Source organism: Macrobrachium nipponense, chromosome 31, assembly GCF_015104395.2.
Source record: "Macrobrachium nipponense isolate FS-2020 chromosome 31, ASM1510439v2, whole genome shotgun sequence".
In the NCBI taxonomy this organism is placed as follows: Eukaryota; Metazoa; Arthropoda; class Malacostraca; order Decapoda; family Palaemonidae; genus Macrobrachium; species Macrobrachium nipponense.
Window position 1 is genome coordinate 59357230 of NC_061093.1, and position 20000 is coordinate 59377229.

At 36.1% G+C, this 20000-nt stretch overlaps 1 protein-coding gene across 1 annotated transcript in view; it reads left to right on the plus strand.

Annotated features, from left to right (window-relative positions):
• Positions 1–20000, plus strand: part of LOC135206875 (glutamate receptor ionotropic, kainate 2-like) — a 59382-nt gene that overhangs the window by 26976 nt on the left and 12406 nt on the right. Inside the window, 1 exon segment of the mRNA XM_064238357.1 lies at positions 18865–18970. Within this exon segment, the coding sequence (XP_064094427.1) occupies positions 18865–18970 (106 nt within the window).

Genomic DNA, 20000 nt, shown 5'->3' on the forward strand with positions numbered 1-20000 from the left:
CAAAGGTAGGACCAAGAGGAGACCCCATGGCCATCCCCTCAATTTGTTTAAAAAGCTGTCCATTAAAAACAAATGCCGTGTCCAGCACGGCCAATTCTAAAAGAGCTTTAAAATTCGAATAACTAAAATTACAGTAAACAGACTCAGGTTCGGGGAATAGCTTATCAAGAATAATGTTTATGGTCTTCTCTACAGGTACGTTGGTAAATAGTGACTCGACATCAAAAACTAGTCATGAATAAGTCAGAGTCCTGGGGTAAAATACGTTCTTTAAATTGTTCAGAATTTTAAGAGTATACTGGTTAGTGGTCAGCGGTTCCAACAGAGGGACGAGAAATTTTGCCAGTTGGTAATTAGGTGTGTTGTAAGAGGCCAAGATAGGGCGAAGAGGAACATTATCTTTATGTATCTTTGGTAAACCATAAAGAATTCCGTTAAGATGAACCACTGGAAATAAATCTTGGAACACTTTTTCATCAATGATATTGTCATTTTTCAAAGGTTCTGAGAAATCTATTGATTTTATCTCAACTATTGAATATGCTTTGATAACTAGGCACACCTATTTTCTGGAACCTGTACGATCGCTAAAATATTAGTCATTTAAACATTTTATACTTTATTTTGTAGAAAAATCCCTTGAAGATGTGGCGATGTTGTCACGAAACGTAGGATAAAGGATTAAGTGGGAATCTCTTCGTGTTCCTGCCCTTGATCTTCTTTAACATGTGAATAAACGCCTGTACGTCTGGACTGTGTCGTATATATTATACCTATAGTATATATATATATTATATATATATATATATATCTATATATATATATATATATATATATATATATATATATATATAATATATATATATAAATATATATAACCCATCAATGAAGGTAAGAGGACACACACATATGTACATGCTGTCTTTATTGCGACGTTTCGTAATTATCAAGTTAATTACATCATCAGGCTGTTAAAATGAAAAATAAATTTCCTAGTAAAATTGTAAAAACAAAACTAAAAATTAAAAATTCAGAAATGCAAAAGCTAAAAAAGTATTCTTACAAGTGTACAAAATATACACATTAAAATTAAGGAAGTTAAATTATTTAAAAGGACATACATTAAAATGAAAGATAAATGAACATAAAATAAGCAAAAATTGACAAAAGATTGAAAGCAGCAGTGAACAGTTACTGATGGTTTTAATTAATATGGATTGACTCCTCGCTCCTGGCACTAAGCTGTATATATATATATATATATATATATATATATATATATATATATATATATATATATATATATATATATATATATATATATATATATAAATATATATTTATATATGTGTGTGTGTATGTGTGTGTGTGTTGCTGGCATGACATTAAACTGTACCCATGGGTAGGGGAAGCTCATTAGTCTTAATTGACAGTCCTCCTAAGAGAAGGAAACTCTGAGGTAAAACCAAATCCTTCAACGGTAGCGCAGGCGGAAGAGAGGACATTGATTTGAAATCCAACGGCTGCAATAACAGAAGAAAGGTTGCAACTGTAAGGGGGGTGCAGTCGTCGCAATCATTTGTGCCACTGGACATAAACCATTGCAGTGAGCTCGTGGTCTCTGTATGTGCAGCAGTGTATCCACGTTAAACAATCTCACGCACAGTGCCTCTGGGAAGTACGACTAGTGGGGCATTTCAAGTCCCTGCGGGACCAGAAGAGATTGGTGGGGGCAGGATTGTGTTATCCGGAAAAGCTCTTAGTCTACTGGATATGTCAGCGGTGGATGCTTAGTTCAGTCGCTCAACTTTTGGATGAAGCAGGAGAGTTGTTCGTCAGTGGCATCCATGTCTGAGCAGCCCTTTTGAGGATCCACTCTGCTCACCCCCAATGGGGACGGGGCTAGAAAAGGTGCCCTAAACATAGTCTGCTTCAAACCTGCCTGCCTGGAAAACTGCATCCAGGGGACCACACCACTTTGCGGTCGAAGAACTATACAACTTAAATTTGGAACATGGAATGTACGAACACTACTAGATGAAAATGAAAACAGACCCGAACGCAGAACTGCCTTTGTTGCTAGGGAGCTCCATAGACTTAATTTAGATATAGTGGCACTTTCTGAGACTCGTATCGCCGGTGAGGAACAACGTGTGAAGAAGGGTTGGTGGCTACACATTCTTCTGGAAAGGACAGGAACCTGGAACACAAGACAGTATGGTGTAGGTTTTTTGCTGTAAAAAATTGCATGTTTTCAGTTTAACAGAGTTACCCAAGTGGCATAAATGAACGCCTAATGACACTCAGACTAAATCTTGAGGGAAAATAACATGCCACAGTGATCAGTGCTTATGCTCCAACCCTTCTTGCAGAGGATCAAACAAAAGAATTATTTTATGCCGCTTTAGACACAGCTCACAGCTATCCCAAATGAAGACAAAGTTATCCTTTTAGGTGACTTTAATGCCAGAGTAGGACGAGACAGTGATCTGGAGAGGTACCATTGGAAAAGAGGGTGTTGGCAAAACTGACGCAAATGGAACACTCCTACTCTCGAAGTGTGTAGAACATGATCTGGTAGTAACTAATACTCTTTTTAGGCAGAAAAATAAACTTAAAACCACCTGGCAACATCCAAGATCTAAACATTGGCATCTCTTAGATTACATTATAGTAAGATCTCGTGATCGAAAGTATATATTACTTACAAAGATCAGTGACAGGATCCGAAGACTGCTGGACTGACCACCACCTGGTATACTTTTGTATTAGGATGAAAGATATTCACTAAAAAGAGAAACGCGCATGCATAAAGCGACTGAAGTTTAACGTTGATTCACTTAAGAACGACTCGAATAGCTTGAAACTTCAGGCGGTTTAACTTGCTAAATAAAATAGAACAGGAATATCCCCACCCAATATTGTTGATCAACTGGAGGTAAATTTAAAGGATTCCGTAATCAGCGCATGTAAAGAATCAGTTGATCTGAAGAAATACGAGCATCAAGATTGGTTTGTATCAGAATGATGCAGCTATTCAAGATCTTATTCAAAAGGCCAGAAAATATCTGTTTGAACATCTGAATGACGCAAAGTCTGAAACAAAGAAGAAAATACACCGCACGGCAAAAGCTCAGATACAAAATGCCACAAGGAAAATGAAAAAATAAGTGGTTGACAGACAAAGCAAATGAGCTCCAATCCCTCTTTGACAGAAATGACATGAGAAGCCTTTTCAGTGGAATGAAAACTATATTTGGGCCAAGTTCCCAAGGGCTAGCACCCTTACTTAGTCAAGACGGCACTCGACTCCTTAAAAACAACAACGAAATCCTGTGTTGTTGGAAAGAACATTTTGAAGAACTACTTAATAGAGACCCTGTGATAGACGAGGATGTACTACAACAACTCCCTCGTCTCTAGAGGAAGTGGAGTTGGCTATCTTCTCTATGAAGAACAACAAAGCTGCGGGACCCGACAAAATTCCTGCTGAAATATATAAATATGGAGGACCAACCTACATCGTCAACTTCACCAACTAATTGAAAAAATCTGGATGCATGAGGAAATTCCAAATGACCTCATAGATGGAATTATCAACACAATGTATGAGAAAAAATGGGACCGATCAGTTTGTGGAAATTACAGAGGAATTACCCTGCTGTCAGTAGCTGGAAAGGTCTGGCAAGAATTCTTACAAGACTAACTCCTTAGCTGAGAAATCCTACCTGAATCTCAGTGTGGTTTTCAGAACCTGCTCGTGGTACAACTGACATGGTTTTCTCAGCGAGGCAGCTGCAAGAAAAATGTCAAGAACAACAAAAACCCCTTACATGGGATTCATTGACCTGACTAAAGCTTTTGACAGTGTCAAGCGTGAGCTGCTCTGGGAGATACTATCTACTAGATATGGATGCCCACCAAAATTCATAAAGATCCTGAGGCTACTACATGATAATATGTCGGTGACTGTAATGGCTAATGGTAGCCTTACTGAACCTATCAAAGTTAAGTCATGCGTAAAACAGGGTTATGTCGCTGCTCCTACCCTGTTTTCCATATTTATAACTGTTTATTTTGTACCTCATTCAAGATGAATTGCCTCCAGGTATCTCCATCAATCACAGAACAGACGGAGGAATATTCAGTCTCAACCGACTTTAAGGCAAGAACTATAGTCAAGTGTTACTGCTATTGTTGAGCTTCAGTATGCAGACGATAACGCTGTCTGTGCTCAAACTGAAAATGATCTGCAAATTATACTGAATGCATTTCAAATGCTTACTCTCGTCTTGGACTTTCCATCAACATCAGAAAAAAGCCAAGTATTATATCAGCCAACCCCCAACTAAAGCCATAAGAGTTACACCTACTATAGAAATTAATGGAGAAGCTCTAGAAACTGTAGATCGCTCCCCATACCTAGGCATCATCTATCTTCAAATGCCAGAAAATTTTTGATGATCATGACTTGTGTGTTAAACACCAAAATAAAGGTATTATCAGGCAATAGTCCTACCTACCCTTCTTTATGGTTCCGAAACCTAGACAACTTACGAAGCCATGTTAAAGCCCTTGAGAAATTCCATTATCGGTCCTTGCGGATATGTTAAGAATAACTTGGGAAGACAGTCGCACTAATGTAAGTGTTTCTTGAAGAGGCCGACTGCCTCAGTATTGAGGCCATTATAATAAAAAGCCAGTTGAGATTGGCAGGGCATGTTGTCAGAAATGGCAGACAGCCGCCTTCCTAAGCAGCTCTTTTTACTCAGAGCTAAGTGACGGGACTCGAAATGTTGGCAAACCAAGGAAGAGATTCAAAGACAGCTTAAAAGACAACTTAAAACTGAAACATTAACTATAAAACATGGGAGACCGATGCAGCGAGTGATCTGCTTGGAGAGTTAATTTGAAAATGGAATTAAAAAATTATGAAGAGAACAGAAAGCAGCATCTGGAGAACCGTAGAGCTGCAAGACAAGCTCGTCAGGTCCATCCACAGCCTCCACTCCCACCTAACAACACATGCCCCAATTGTGACAGAGCATCGGCTCGAGAATTGGTCTCATTAGCCACATAAGAACCCTTCAATAACCACATCCCAGAGCATTCATACTCGAATCGAGTGATAGCGATGATGATGATGATGTTATATATATATATATATATATAAAGTATAAAAAGGACCATTAAAACACTGTTTTGAAGCTAAGGACTATATTTCGGTGGTCCTGAGACGTATCCTGTGGTAACAGAAGAATTTATTTACGTATGTATATATATACATACATATATATATATATATATATATATATATATATATATATATATATATATATATATATATATATACATATATATATATGTATATATATATATATATATATATATATATATATATATATATATATATATATATATATATATATATATATATTAAGTGAGGTAAGTGAGAGAGAGTCCACGTGTAACTTCTACCAGATATCTATACATATTTTCGATAGAGAAAACTTCTCGACTTCCACGCACTTTTTATAACTACCAGCCCATATCCGACGAGGAAATGAACGATGAAACTTTCGCCTTCCGTTGGTTGACAATATTCGAGGTCACACTGCACAGAGGGAGATAAGACATGTGTGAGTGTCTCTTTAAACACTCCAACTTTTGCAACTAAAGAGGGCGAGTGGATTTTCTCAATTACCTCTGTTTCAACGATCTCTCCGAGGTCATCTAGGACATTTGCGTTAGGAGTAACCTTTTCCCAAGTGAGGTCAAGACTCTCTCTCTCTCTCTCTCTTCTCTCTCTCTCTCTCTCTCTCGCTTTTGCTTCAGAGTCAACATTCGTCTCCAGCTGCTGGTTTCTTGAAACAAAAGGTGGGCCATTATAATAAATTGATCATTTAATTGCAAAATACTATTAATTATTTTCTCGTCAGCAACGTGACTGGATTTGTTTGCAACGAATGTTTCATGGTAACATTAAAAGCAAAAATAGGAAAGAATGTAGGTAGAATAATAGGAAAATTATTCTATTTGGGCATGGGATCGGCATAGGTGTATATATTAGTAGAAACTTCCCGAAAAAAAGATATCAAATCGTGGAGAACCTCTCATAAATGTGTCTTACATCTTCTCAGATTAATTGTGCAATACGTATTCAACGCGAAGCGAAGATTCCGAGTGTATTTGTTATTTTCTCCATCGTGAACAAAATTTCTCAGCCGTAATGATGGAGACTCATATACGCTCTCCCACTTCAGATCGGATCCTCTTCACTGTATTGCAAACAGGATCAAAGTCTTAAAGGACGGGATCCACTACTTCGACGTACGCTATTCAACACGACTGCCCCACCTTTAAAATGATAAAGGAAATATTCCGTTGTGGAGTCACGTGTACCTGGGAATATGCAGGTGCATAGTCTTTTCACGTTATTTCTTTAATAAAGAGTTAGTCTGGATTACGTTCTGTTTAAGAGAGATGCATTGAATCGTTTTCATGTTTTCAGAATGGACTTTTAAAAGAGGAATTGAAATTAGGCAATTCTGCGGGATTTTGTAGGTCAGTGAAAGGGATCTCCGTTGTTGTTGTTGTTGATTGTTGTTGTTTTGACTGAGCTGGCCTTATGCCAGCATGGGCTCTTGCTCACAGAGCAGCCCGTGAAAGGAATACAACTGTTCTTGTTTTGTTATTTTGATTGAGTTAGCCTTATGCCAGCACGGGCTCTTTCTCAGAGAGCAACCTTTAAAAAGGGATAACTGTAGTTGTCGTTTTTGATTGAGTTGGGCTTATGACAGCACGGGCTCTTGCTCACAGAGTAGCCCGTAAAAGAATATCTGGCTGTGTTGTTGTTGTTTTTGACTGAGATTCGCGTCCGTAGAGTCATAAGAAATGACATTTCCACGAACATCGTAAGACAGACGTTTGGCGCGGACACGGGGCAGATCTCTCGAGGCAATATCAAATAGATGCGGAAGTTGGAAGTTCCGGGGATTTCAATCTGGTTCGATATAGCGAAGTTTTTTTTACATATTACCTTCACACACACTGCTCAACCGCCGTCTCCTCCTCCTCCCCCCCCCCCCCCCCCCCCCCCCCCCCCCCCCCCCCCCCCCCCTCCCCCCCCCCCCCCCCCCCCCCCCCCCCCCCCCCCCCCCCCCCCCCCCCCCCCCCCCCCCCCCCTCTCCCCATCCTTTCCTTTCGGAAACGGGGTTTTCTCCCACGAGCCTTGACTCTTGTGATTCAAGTTCGCTATAGAACTTTCACTAGACTTGAAATTGACTACGGCGTGCGAGAGAGAGAGAGAGAGACAGACAGACAGACAGGCAGACAGAACAGAACTGAATCACCACAGAGAGAGAGAGACGAGAGACAGAGAGACAGAGAGAAACTGAATCACCAGAGAGAGAACTGAATCATCAGAGAGAGCGAGAGAGAGAGAGAGAGAGAGAGAGAGAGAGATAGAGAAAGTGAACTGAACCACCAGACAGACAGACAGACAGACAGAGAACGGAATCACCAGAGAGAGAGAGACAGACAGACAGACAGAGAGACAGAACTGAATCACCAGAGAGAGGAGAGAGAGAGACCTTACCTTACCTTACCTTACAGTTCGTTCGGGTTGCCAGGTCCCTCAGTGTGAGGCGCCTCTAATGTCTACCAGAGAGTTGCTAGTACATCTTCCGGTATATTTTGCATCTTCCAATCTTGGATGGTCTGGGATGCAGTTTAGATATTTGTCGAGCTTATTCTTAAACACATCTACGCTCACTGATATATTCCTCAGATGAGCTGGCAACGCATTGATAGACGCTGCATTATCGATGCTGGTGCGTAGTGGATTAATGTTCTGTGTGCTTTCCTTATTTTTCCTGGTATAGTTTGGTGGGCACTATTAATCTACCTCTGCTTGCTCTTTCTGATATTTTAGTTCCATGATATTTTCTGTTATTCCTTCTATCTGTTTCCATGCCTGAATTATCATGTAGCGTTCTCTTCTCCTTTCTAGACTATATAATTTTAAGGATTGTAGTCTTTCCCAGTAGTCTAGGTCCTTAACTTCTTCTATTCTAGCTGTAAAGGACCTTTGTACACTCTCTATTTGTGCAATATCCTTTTGATAGTGTGGGTACCATATCATATGGCAATATTCAAGTGGACTACGAACATATGTTTTATAAAGCATAATCATGTGTTAGCTTTTCTTGTTTTTGAAGTGCCGTAACAACATTCCCATTTGCTTTACATTTTGCCAACAGAATGGCTATTTGATCATTGCATAACATGTTCCTATTCATCATCACACCAAGGTCTTTAACTGCTTCCTTATTTGATTATCTCATTATTAGGTCCCTATATGCATATAGCTTTCCTTCTCTGTCTCATAAATTTATTGATTCAAATTTATCAGAGTTAATACCATCCTATTTACCTCTGCCCAATCATATACTTTGTTAAGGTCTCTTTGTAGAGCGTTCCTACTTCATCACAGTAATTTCTCTACTTATTCTTGTGTCATCAGCGAAACTACTCACTACCGAATCCTTAACATTTACTGTCTATGTCTTCAATCATAATAACAAACATATTGCAGCTAGCACCGTACCTTGTGGCACACCGGATATTACCTTGGTTTCAACCGATTTCTCATCGTTTGCAATAACTATCTGTTTTCTGTTGTGTAAAAATTCTTTTAACCATCTTCCTACTTTATCTACGATATTGTGTTTTCTAATTTTCTTTGCTAATATATTATGGTCTACTTGTCAAAAGCTTTTGCAAAGTCTAGATAAACCACATCTGTTTCATTTCCGCGTTTTCATATTTTTGAATATGTTCTCACGGTGGACTAAGAGTTGGGTTTGTGTACTTTTTTCGGGTACGAAACCGTGTGTCCTATATTAAACAAATATTTTTTATTAAATGTTTCATAATATTTTTCTTCATTACCCTTTCAGACACTTTCATAATATGTGATGTTAGACTCACAGGCCTATAATTACTTGCCTCTAGTCTTGATCCACTTTTGAAAGTAGGGGTGATATATGCTAATTTGTGCTCATCATAAATCTGCCTGTATCTACACTTTGTCTTAATAATATTGCAAGTGGCTTTGCGATAGAATGAACTACTTTCTTTAACAAAATAGCAGGGACTCCATCCGGCCCTGCAGCAGCTCCATTTTTAATTTCATAATTGCCTGCACAATATCAGCTTCATTAATTTCTATGTCAGCTAAATATTCACTATTTTTCGTCCCTTACTTCTATATCATTATCTTCATTATCATCTAGGGGTGAATTCTCTCTTATATCGTTCTGCCAGTATGTTGCAAATTTCCTTTTTTCATTCGTTAATCTTCCCTTCAATTCTCAGAGGGCCTATTTCTATTCTTCTTTTATTCATCTTCTTCGCATATGAGTATAATAGTTGGGTTTTGCTTGATATTTAATAGGGTGTTTTTTCTTCCAAGTCCCGTTTTTCATTTCTTTTGATTGTATAACTCTTTTGTTCTGCATTTTCTATCTTACTTTTTAGTTCTATAACTTTCCATGCATTTTTTTCTTTTGCAAGACCTTTTTTCCACTTTCTGATTTTCTGGAACAAGATCCTTCTGTCTCTTGGTATGCATGAATGATGTTTACTTTTCTTCTTCGGTATTATTTATCCACTATTTTCTCCAATATTTTATATAATATCTCCGTATTTACCCTTATGTCATCACTTACGAAAATGTTATCCCAATCTTTGTTTAATTCTTCATTAATTTCTGACCATTTTATATTTTTTACTGTAGAAGTTGTATTTTCCATATCCTTCCCACTTTTCATTTCTTGCTTATCTCTATTTTCACTTGCTTTGGAATGAACTGTTAATTCTATGACATTATGATCTGAAATACTCGCATTATAAACTATATTTCTTTAACATAATTCATCTGTTCACAAATACTAGGTCTAAAGTATTTTCCTTCTTGTTGGCAGGTGTATTTATTTGTTGAATGTTGTATTCTAGTAGCATATCTAATAGCTTTTCAAATTGCCTCTTATCTTCTGCACTACTATTACTCTCTTTTTTATATGTATAAGTACAACCACAGTCTATTCGTTCTTTCCATTCTACGAAAGGAAAGTTTGAAGTCACCAGATAGGAGAATAGTCCAGTCCTTGTGATTTCTACATATATCATCCAATTTTTCAATTATTAAGTCAAACTCTTTAGTATTAGGAGGTCTATATATTACTATGTTCTTAATTTTTCAGATTCAAATTCTACCGCTATTAGTTCACATTCTGAGTTACTATATTTCTCATATATTTTTCCTTGTGTTCTTTCCCATATATTGCGGTTCCCCCTTGATTCCTATTTTTTCTATCTGATCTATAAGTTTGGAACCCTTTTATTTGATCATCATTCCCCAGTCTCTTGGGAATACCAGGTTTATCACTTATATTCATTTATCTTTAGTTTCTTTTCATTTTGGGTTATTGTTCTTCTAAGTACCTCTATTTTTCTTTTTGAGTTACTCGTAAACTAAAACCTGCGCATTCATCACTATGATGGTTTTTTGCGTGTTTTCTCCTTCATTTAATATTGGTAGTAATAAGGATTTTCCCATGTCTCTTTCCTGTTCTGGTATGTTGTTTTTTTTTCTTTTTTTTTTTTATTTCCAGAAATTCTGACATTAAAAAATCCAACTTTTTCCATAATATTTTGATCTTCCTTCATCATAATTATTCATTTTGTTCACTGAATCTGCAATTTTCTCCGTTTCTGCAATATCCTCTTGCTAATAAATACAGTTATTATCTCTTGAGTAGGGAATTTTCGGAGCTGATGCTTTGAAATTTTTTGCTTGACACCTCTGCTATGCTCATTGGTGGTTTGCTTTTCTCTTTTACCTGATATTCTTGATTTCTCTCTTTATTTGTTTCTTTCTTATTTTGGATTTTATTACTTGGTTGGTTATTTATTTGATTATGATTCATGGCTACAGGGTGCATATATTTGCATTTTTTTGTCGAACTTACATCCTTTTCCTTCTTTAGGTTTTTACATATTTTGGATGCAGATCTCTGCAATCATCCCCATAAGCTATCTAAGTATGCACATTTTACCATATATTTCATAGTTTTGACATACCTTAGGATTTTTGTTTGTAGTAAAACATCTTTCTCCAATCTGCAATTCCCCTCTTTTCAAAAGGTTGCAGATTTTGTCTTTTCTTGTCTATTTTTTCTCTTTCCCGTTCGTTGTGTAGATCTGGGTAGAGCCTCGGGATTGCTTTTCTGTTGTCATAATCGTATTTATTTCTTCGTAGGTATGTGTGTATTGCCTCATATGTAGTATCAATGAGTATCTCTGCATCCCATCCTTTTAAATCTTGTTCTTTGTTTTTTCCTTATTTTTTTCGTCATTTCATTTTTTGTTTACCTTCTCTTCCGTTTTCCTCTCTCTTTTTCTTCTTCTTCTTCCTCTTCCTCTTCTTCTTCATCCTCAAACTATTTGTACATTCAATCTTGATTTAATAACATTGTCTATCCATGATAGACATGTTGAAACAAAAATTCTTGTATCTTTTCTCAAATCTTGCATTACCTCAGCACACTGTGGATGGGTCGGAATAATGTTTGCATGCAGAACACATTTTTTCTGATTATTTGGTTTTTGTTTTGGGGATTGACTAATGCTATACCAAACCTTACACAGTTCTTGCATGCTTTTTGGGGCATTCTTTTTTCCTATGCATCAATTAGGATATTCACAAGATCACCTTATTCATTTTCTTTGTCCGGATATTGTTGGTTTATGTATATTTTTTTTTCTTTATGAGTCTCTTGACCACTTGGATTTTATTTGGGACTTCTTCAATTATTTTCAAGATGTTTTCATTAGATTTGTTTGTTTCCAGTTTTTGAAGGATTATATCCTTCTAATAGATCTATGAATGCTTTTGTATTTTTTCTTTTTGTTAGGACTGTTGCTGATTCATAGATGAGAATGCCAGTTCCCTTCCTGCTACCTCATCGTATGCGAATCTGCCAAGCAAGCTAATTACGCCACTTTTCCCGCAGTTGAACTTACTGCCATCTTGTTTCTGATTTCAGTATTACACTTGTTAAACTAACTTCGAAGAACGCTTTATCCTACTATTTTCACACTAATCTTATCACCGATAGGTTTTCCGAACACTTCTAGATATTTTCTCAAATCTAGTCGTATGTTAAACTTGTGATATCTGTTGATTATCTGACTTCACGCGGGTACGTCTTCACCAAGCAAGATGGCTACTACTAGGAGAGAGAGAGAGAACTGATCAGCATCACAGAGAGAGAGAGAGAGAGAGAGATATTGAATCATTCAGAGAGAGAGAGAGAGAACTGAATCACAGAGAGAGAGAGAGAGAGAGAGAGGAGAGAGAGAGAGAGGGAGAGAGAGAGACCTTACCTTACCTTACAGACCTTACATCTTGTTCGGGTTGCCACAGGTCCCTCAGTGTGAGGTACCTCTAATGTCTACCAGAGAGTTGCTAGTACATCTTCCGGTATGTTTTTGCATCTTCCAATCTTGGATGGTCTGGGTGATTCAGCTGAGATATTTGTCGAGGGGCCTTATTCTTAAACCACATCTACGCTCACTCCTGATATATTCCTCAGATGAGCTGGCAACGCATTGAATAGACGCTGCATTATCGATGCTGGTGCGTAGTGGATTAATGTCCTGTGTGCTTCCTTATTTTTCCGGTATAGTTTTGGCACTTAATCTACCTCTGCTTGCTCTTTCTGATATTTTTAGCTCCTATCCATGATGTTTTCGGCTATTCCTTCTATCTGTTTCCATGCCTGAATTATCATGTAGCGTTCTCTTCTCCTTTCTAGACTATATAATTTTAATGATTGTAGTCTTTCCCAGTAGTCAAGGTCCTTAACTTCTTCTATTCTAGCTGTAAAGGACATTTGTACACTCTCTATTTGTGCAATATCCTTTGATAGTGTGGGGTACCATATCATATGGCAATATTCAAGTGGACTACGAACATATGTTTTATAAAGCATAATCATGTGTTCAGCTTTTCTTGTTTTGAAGTGCCGTAACAACATTCCCATTTTTGCTTTACATTTTGCCAATAGAATTGCTATTTGATCATTGCATATCATGTTCCTGTTCATCATCACACCAAGGTCTTTAACTGCTTCCTTATTTGTGATTGTCTCATTATTAGGTCCCCCATAATGCATATACTTTCCTTCTCTATCTCCATAATTTTATTGATTCAAATTTGATCAGAGTTAAATACCATCCTATTTACCTCTGCCCAATCATATACTTTGTTAAGGTCTCTTTGTAGCGCATTCTTATCTTCATCACAAGTAATTTCTCTACTTATTCTTGTGTCATCTGCGAAACTACTCACTACCGAGTCCTTAACATTACTGTCTATGTCTGCAATCATAATAACAAACAGTATTGCAGCTAACACTGTACCTTGTGGCACACCGGATATTACCTTAGCTTCATCCGATTTCTCATCGTTTGCAATAACTGTCTGTTATTGCATTAGATGGTTAAAAATTCTTTTAACCATCTTCCTACTTTATCCACGATATTGTGTTTTTTAATTTTCTTCGCTAATATATTATGGTCTACCTTGTCAAAAAGCTTTTGCAAGTCTAGATAAACCACATCGGTTTCATTTCCGCTTTTCATATTTTTGTATATGTTCTCACGGTGGACTAACAGTTTGGTTTGTGTACTTTTTCCGGGTACGAAACCATGTTGTCCTATATTTAACAAATTTTTTTTTATTAATGTTTCATAACATTTTTCTTCATTACCCTTTCATACACTTTCATATATGTGATGTTAGACTCACAGGCCTATAATTACTTGCCTCTAGTAGGGGTAAAATATGCTAATTTGTGCTCATCATAAATCTTGCCTGTATTTACACTTTGTCTTAATAATATTGCAAGTGGCTTTGCAATAGAATGAACTACTTTCTTTAACAAAATGGCAGGAACACCATCAGGACCCTGCTGCAGCTCCATTTTTAATTTCATTAATAGCCTGAAAACACAATATCAGCTTCATTAATATCTATGCCAGCTAAATATTCACTATTTTCGTCCCTTACTTCTGTATCATTTATCTCATTATCATTCGAGGGGTGAATTATCTTTTATGTCGTTCTGCCCAATTGTGCACATTTTCTTTTTTTTCATTCGTTAATCTCCCTTCAATTCTTAGAGGGCCTATTTCTATTCTTCTTTTATTCATCTTTTTTGCGTACGAGTTAATAGTTTGGGGTTTTGCTTGATATTTACTAGGGTTTTTTCTCCCAAGTCCCGTTTTCATTTTCTTTTGATTGTATAATCTTTTGTTCAGCATTTTCTATCTTACTTTTTTTAGTTCTATAACTTTTTTCCTTGCATTTTTTTATTTTGCAAGACCTTTTTTCCACTTTCTGATTTTCTGGAACAAGACCCTTCTGTCTCTTGGTATGCATGGCTGATGTTTACTTTTCTTCTTCGGTATATATTTTTCCACTATTTTCTCTAATATGTTTAATTCTTCATTCTGACCATTTTATATTTTTACTGTAGAAGTTGTATTTTCCATATCCTTCCCATTTTTTCATTTCTTGCTTATCTCTGTTTTCACTTGCTTTGGAATGGACTGGTAATTCTATGACATTATGGTCTGAATACTCGCATTATAAACATTTATTTCTTTAACATAACTCACCTCGTTCACAAATACTAGGTCTAAAGTATTTTCCTCTCTTGTTGGCAGGTGATTTATTTGTTGAATGTTGTATTCTAGTAGCATCTAATAGCTTTTTGAATTGCCTCTTATCTTCTGCACTACTATTACTCTCCTTTTAATATGTATAAATACACCACAATCTCCTATTCGTTCTTTCCAGTCTACGAAAGGAAAGTTAGTCTCCCAGATAGGAGAATCGTCCTGTCCTTGTGATTTCTACATATATCATCCAATTTTTCTATTATTATGTCAACTCTTTAGTAATTAGGGGTCTATATATAACTATGTTCATTAATTTTTCAGATTCAAATTGTACCGCTATTAGTTCACATTCTGAGTTCCTATATTTCTCATATATTTTTCCTTGTTTTTTGTCTTTCCCATATATTGCGGTCCCCCTTGATTCCTATTTTTTCTATCTGATCTATAAGTTTGGAACCCTTTTTATTTGATCATCATTCCAGTCTCTTGGGAATACCAGGTTTCACTTATTTCATTTTATATCTATTTTCTTTTCAATTTGGGGTTAGTTCTTCTAAGTACCTCTATTTTCTTTTTGAGTTACTCGTAACTAAACCCAAAAAAAAAAAAAAAAAACCCTGCGCATTCATCACTATGATGGTTTGCATGTTTCTCCTTCATTTAATATGGGTAATAATAAGGGTTTTCCCATGTATCTTTCCTGTTCTGTATGTTGTTCTTTTCTTCATTTCCAGAAAAAATGACATTAAAAAATCCAAAAACCCAACTTTTCCATAATATTTGATCTTCCTTCATCTAATTATTCATTTTGTGTCTGAATCTGCAATTTTCTCCGTATCTGCAATATCCTCTTGCATCATAAATACAGTTCTTATCTCTTGAGTTGTATCTTGGAGCTGACGGTTGGAAATATTTTGGAGACACACCATATCGCGTTGATGGCTTGGTTTTTCTTTCACCTGATATTCTTTGTTCCTCTCTTTATTTGTTTCTTTCTTATTTTGGGTTTTACTATTTGATTGCTTATTTATTTGATTTTGATTCATGGCTACAGGGTGCATATACTTACCATTTTTTTGTCGAACTTACATCCTCTTCCTTCCTTCTTTTAGGTTTTTGCATATTTTTTGAATGTAGATCTCTGCAATCATCCTCATAGCCGTCTAGGTATGCACATTTACCATATATTTCATAGGTGTGACATACCTTAGGATGTTTGTAGTAACACCTTTCTCCGAATCTGCATTTTGCCTTCTTTTCAAGAGGTTGCAGACTTTGTCTTTTTTGCTATTTTTTCTTCTTTCCAATCATTGTTCAAATCTGGGTAGAGCCTCTTCGGAATTTTCTTTTGTGTGTTTGTCATGTCGTAATCTATTTCTTCGTATGTTATGCTGCTTGATTGCCTCATATGTAGTATCAATGAGTATATCTGCATCCATACTTTTATCTTGTTCTTTGTTTTCCTTATTTTTTTCTGTCATTTCAGTTTTGTTTACTTCTCTTCCATTTTCCTCTTCTTCTTCTTCCTCTCTTCTTCATCATCCTCAACTATTTGTACATTCAGTCTTGATTTAATAACATTGTCTATCCATGATAGACATGTTGAGCAAAATATTCTGGTATCTTTTCTCATATCTTGCATTACATCGATTTCAGACTTTTTGTCAGAATTTAGTTGGCTGGTGAGTCTGTTACATTCCACTTTCTTTAATTGATACTGCATTTCAGTTACAGTTTTCAGAAAACATTGTATTCGATATTTTCACGATTACTATTTACTGAGAATCAGTAACAGCAATATCGTGAAAATGTTGAAATCCTGTGTCCTTTCATAAAGCACTTACGAAAATATCTTATGCATATATATTTATATATATATATATATATATATATATATATATATATATATATATATATATATATATATATATATATATATATATATATATATATATATATATATATATATATATATATATATATATATATATATATATATATATATATATATACTATAATATATATATGTATATATCTGTATATATATATAATATATATATATATAACTATATATATATATATATATATATATACATAACAATATATATATAATATATATATATATCATATATATATAATATATATATATTATTATGAAATCGAAATCAAAGGGAGCACCGTTGGTATGTTCCTCGTTAAGTGAGAAGCTTCAAGTGACTCGAAAAGAGGTTTTATTTCACTCAGAACGGAAATTATCTGACACTTTTTCATGCAGTTTTTTATTTATTTATTTTTTTTTTTTTTTTGCTGCTTTTCAAAGAGAATAAAACTCCGTTGGGCAGAAGCTGCTTTTGAAATCTAACTAGCACACACACACACACACACACACACACACACACTCGTTTATTTTAGGTTTCCGAAATCGTCTCGTTGTGTGGATTTAATTGCGCAAACCTTTGTCCTTGATTCTTTTGATAATGGAGCGTATCGTGTACTCGCCGTGGGGTGAAATGCAGTTTATATGACCGCAAATTCTACTTTGGGATTTGGGAAAAAGCTTTATATCAATGATGAACTTGAGCCATGCAACATGCTTCCCTTTAGAGAAACCCAAATATGCAATCAAGTTTATAGGGTACACTTGAATGTCGTTTCCTTTAGAGCTTTGCAAAGGGCTCCCACTATCTTGAAGATCAACTTGCATGTCATAACTCTACTGACAAAACTAGCATGAGTTTCTCTCGGACATCTCAAAGTGTGTCCTTTTTTTTAAGAATAATATGACACACGCTTCGTGTAACATGAAAAATAGAATCATATAGATTTCTCAATGTAAGCTTTTTTCAAAAGACCCCCTTTATCGTCACAGAACCAAGAACGCAGAGAACCTCAGCGTGAATTGGAGCCTCTGTGTTCATCTACTTTAGAGATTTCACTTGGTCTCTACAAAGTCGCTCTACCGCAGAGATTTACGCGGCAGATTCTCTTCCAATTCGGATCGGACCCTCTTCCCCATATTGCAAATAGGATCAAAGGCTTAAGCATTTGGAATCCAGTATTACTGGGAACATAACTCGCCTATACTTTTTTCTCTCCCTGATACGTCATGGGTCTCACGTGAGGATTCCTCACTTTCGACCATTTTTTAATAAACTGTGGATTGCGTCGTGATTTCCTGCTATGCAGTTTAACTTGACAGCTTCTAATAATACTTATTCAGTTTCATGAGACATTTGTATATAGCTATTATATGTTAACCGGTATTTATGCATCTTTTTCCAACAATAAGAATTAAAAAGTTTTAGCAAATAACGCATTCTAGTTGGTTCCAATTATTATATTATTTAGATTATAAAAAATGTAATTTCAGTATTGCATCAAGATAACTGCATATTACAAGGATGGATGACATACTGTAATGTTCTAATTAGAACATTATGATATGATCAGGTTTCAACCATATATAATTACATATAGAATTTCATAATGTAGATATCGATTCTCTCTCTCTCTCTCTCTCTCTGTCTCTCTCTCTCTCTCTCTCTATCCTTGAAATCATTGACAATTTTTACCATATGTACAGTCATCCAGTTATTCGCAATATCGTTAACAATATCTATTCATGTAATAATTTTTTGTCAACAGACACGTTTACGAACAGGCCGTGAATTATTAATGTATAATGGAAATTATTCATTCTCTCTCTCTCGCACGTCTACTCTCTCTCTCTCTCTCTCTCTCTCTCTCTCTCTCTCAGCATTATCTATCCTTAACATTGCCAATTTTTACCATTTGTACAGCAATCCAGTTATTTGCTATATCGTTAATAAAATCTATACATGTAATAATTTTTGTTAACAGATATGTTTATGAACAGGCCATGAATTATCAATGCATAATGGCAATTAGCTCTCTCTCTCTCTCTCTCTCTCTCTCTCTCTCTCTCTCTGTCATCACACTAAGTTTATGAATAGGCCATGAATTGGAAATTAGTTTTTCATCTGAAACTTTCTCTCTCTCTCTCTCTATCTACCTATCTATTTATCTATCTATCTCTCCCTCTCTGTGCTTATTTGCATATTAGCGATTATAACTTCTACTTCTGTGGTCCAGGTGGAACCCGACGATTGGCGCCAACTACACCAAATCCTACAAAGAGGTAGAACAGGACATTGTAGAGGAATTACGGAGGAAGAACCTGGTCATTTCGTCCGTATTGGTGAGTTTTCATTCAAAATATTTCCTACTGTAATATACTTCATTTTATCCCCATTGAATAGCAATAATGACAATGATTTTTAGTACCTGAGGCATATCTAGACCGAGGGATTTATTTCAAACTTAGAGAGGAAGATCGTTGGAGAGTCAAGCATTGAATAGCAATAATGATAATGATATTTAGTACTAGAGGCATATGTAGAGTCATTTCTAGACCAAGGGATATATTCTAAACTGAGAGAGGAAGAGAAGATGATTATATGAGTCAGGTCACGGAATTTGGACAGACACGAGAGTGAATGGACAGCTAAGGTACTGACCGATGCAAGATGTTTTTATTAATATCCAGTGTGCTTTATCGAAGACGTACTTTAAACAGCGTCATAAACTTACGCTACAGATGTATATACGAAAGTTGATATCACACGAAAGCAGGCAATGAGAGAGCTTACTGACAGGATATGACATCCCTGGGAGGAAAGTAGCCTTCATCGAAGGCAGGTTAGAATTGAGGAATAGGGTGTCGTGTAACACATAACCGTACTGCTATTGAATTATTGCTGCGGTTTGTTGCGAGCTGTAAAAAAAAAAAGAGAGAGAAAAAAAAAACAGGGAGTTGGGACCGAAAAGTAACGTAAATAGCTGTTTGTAAATAGAGATCAGATCTCGAAATTGCTGCGTATTGTGTTAGAATTTTCCTTTTTGGTTACGAATTTCAGCGAATAACGAAGACGATGAAACTCTGAGCTGAAAAAATATATATATAAAATATAATAAAAAGAAGGAGTTGGGAAAACTAATGTAAATAGCTGTTCGGTAACCGAGATCAGATCTCGAAATTGCTGCGTATTATGTTTGCATTTACCTTTTTTGTTACGAATTTCAGAGGTTAATGAAGAACGCCAAACCCATCCGACTCGGTGGCCGGCAGCCCGATGATAATAATCGATGCGAGCCTGCAACAGGTAACTGGAGTTTGCCTCACAAGTTCCCAAAATCATATTTCACGCATGACCATTTCTCGGTCCCTG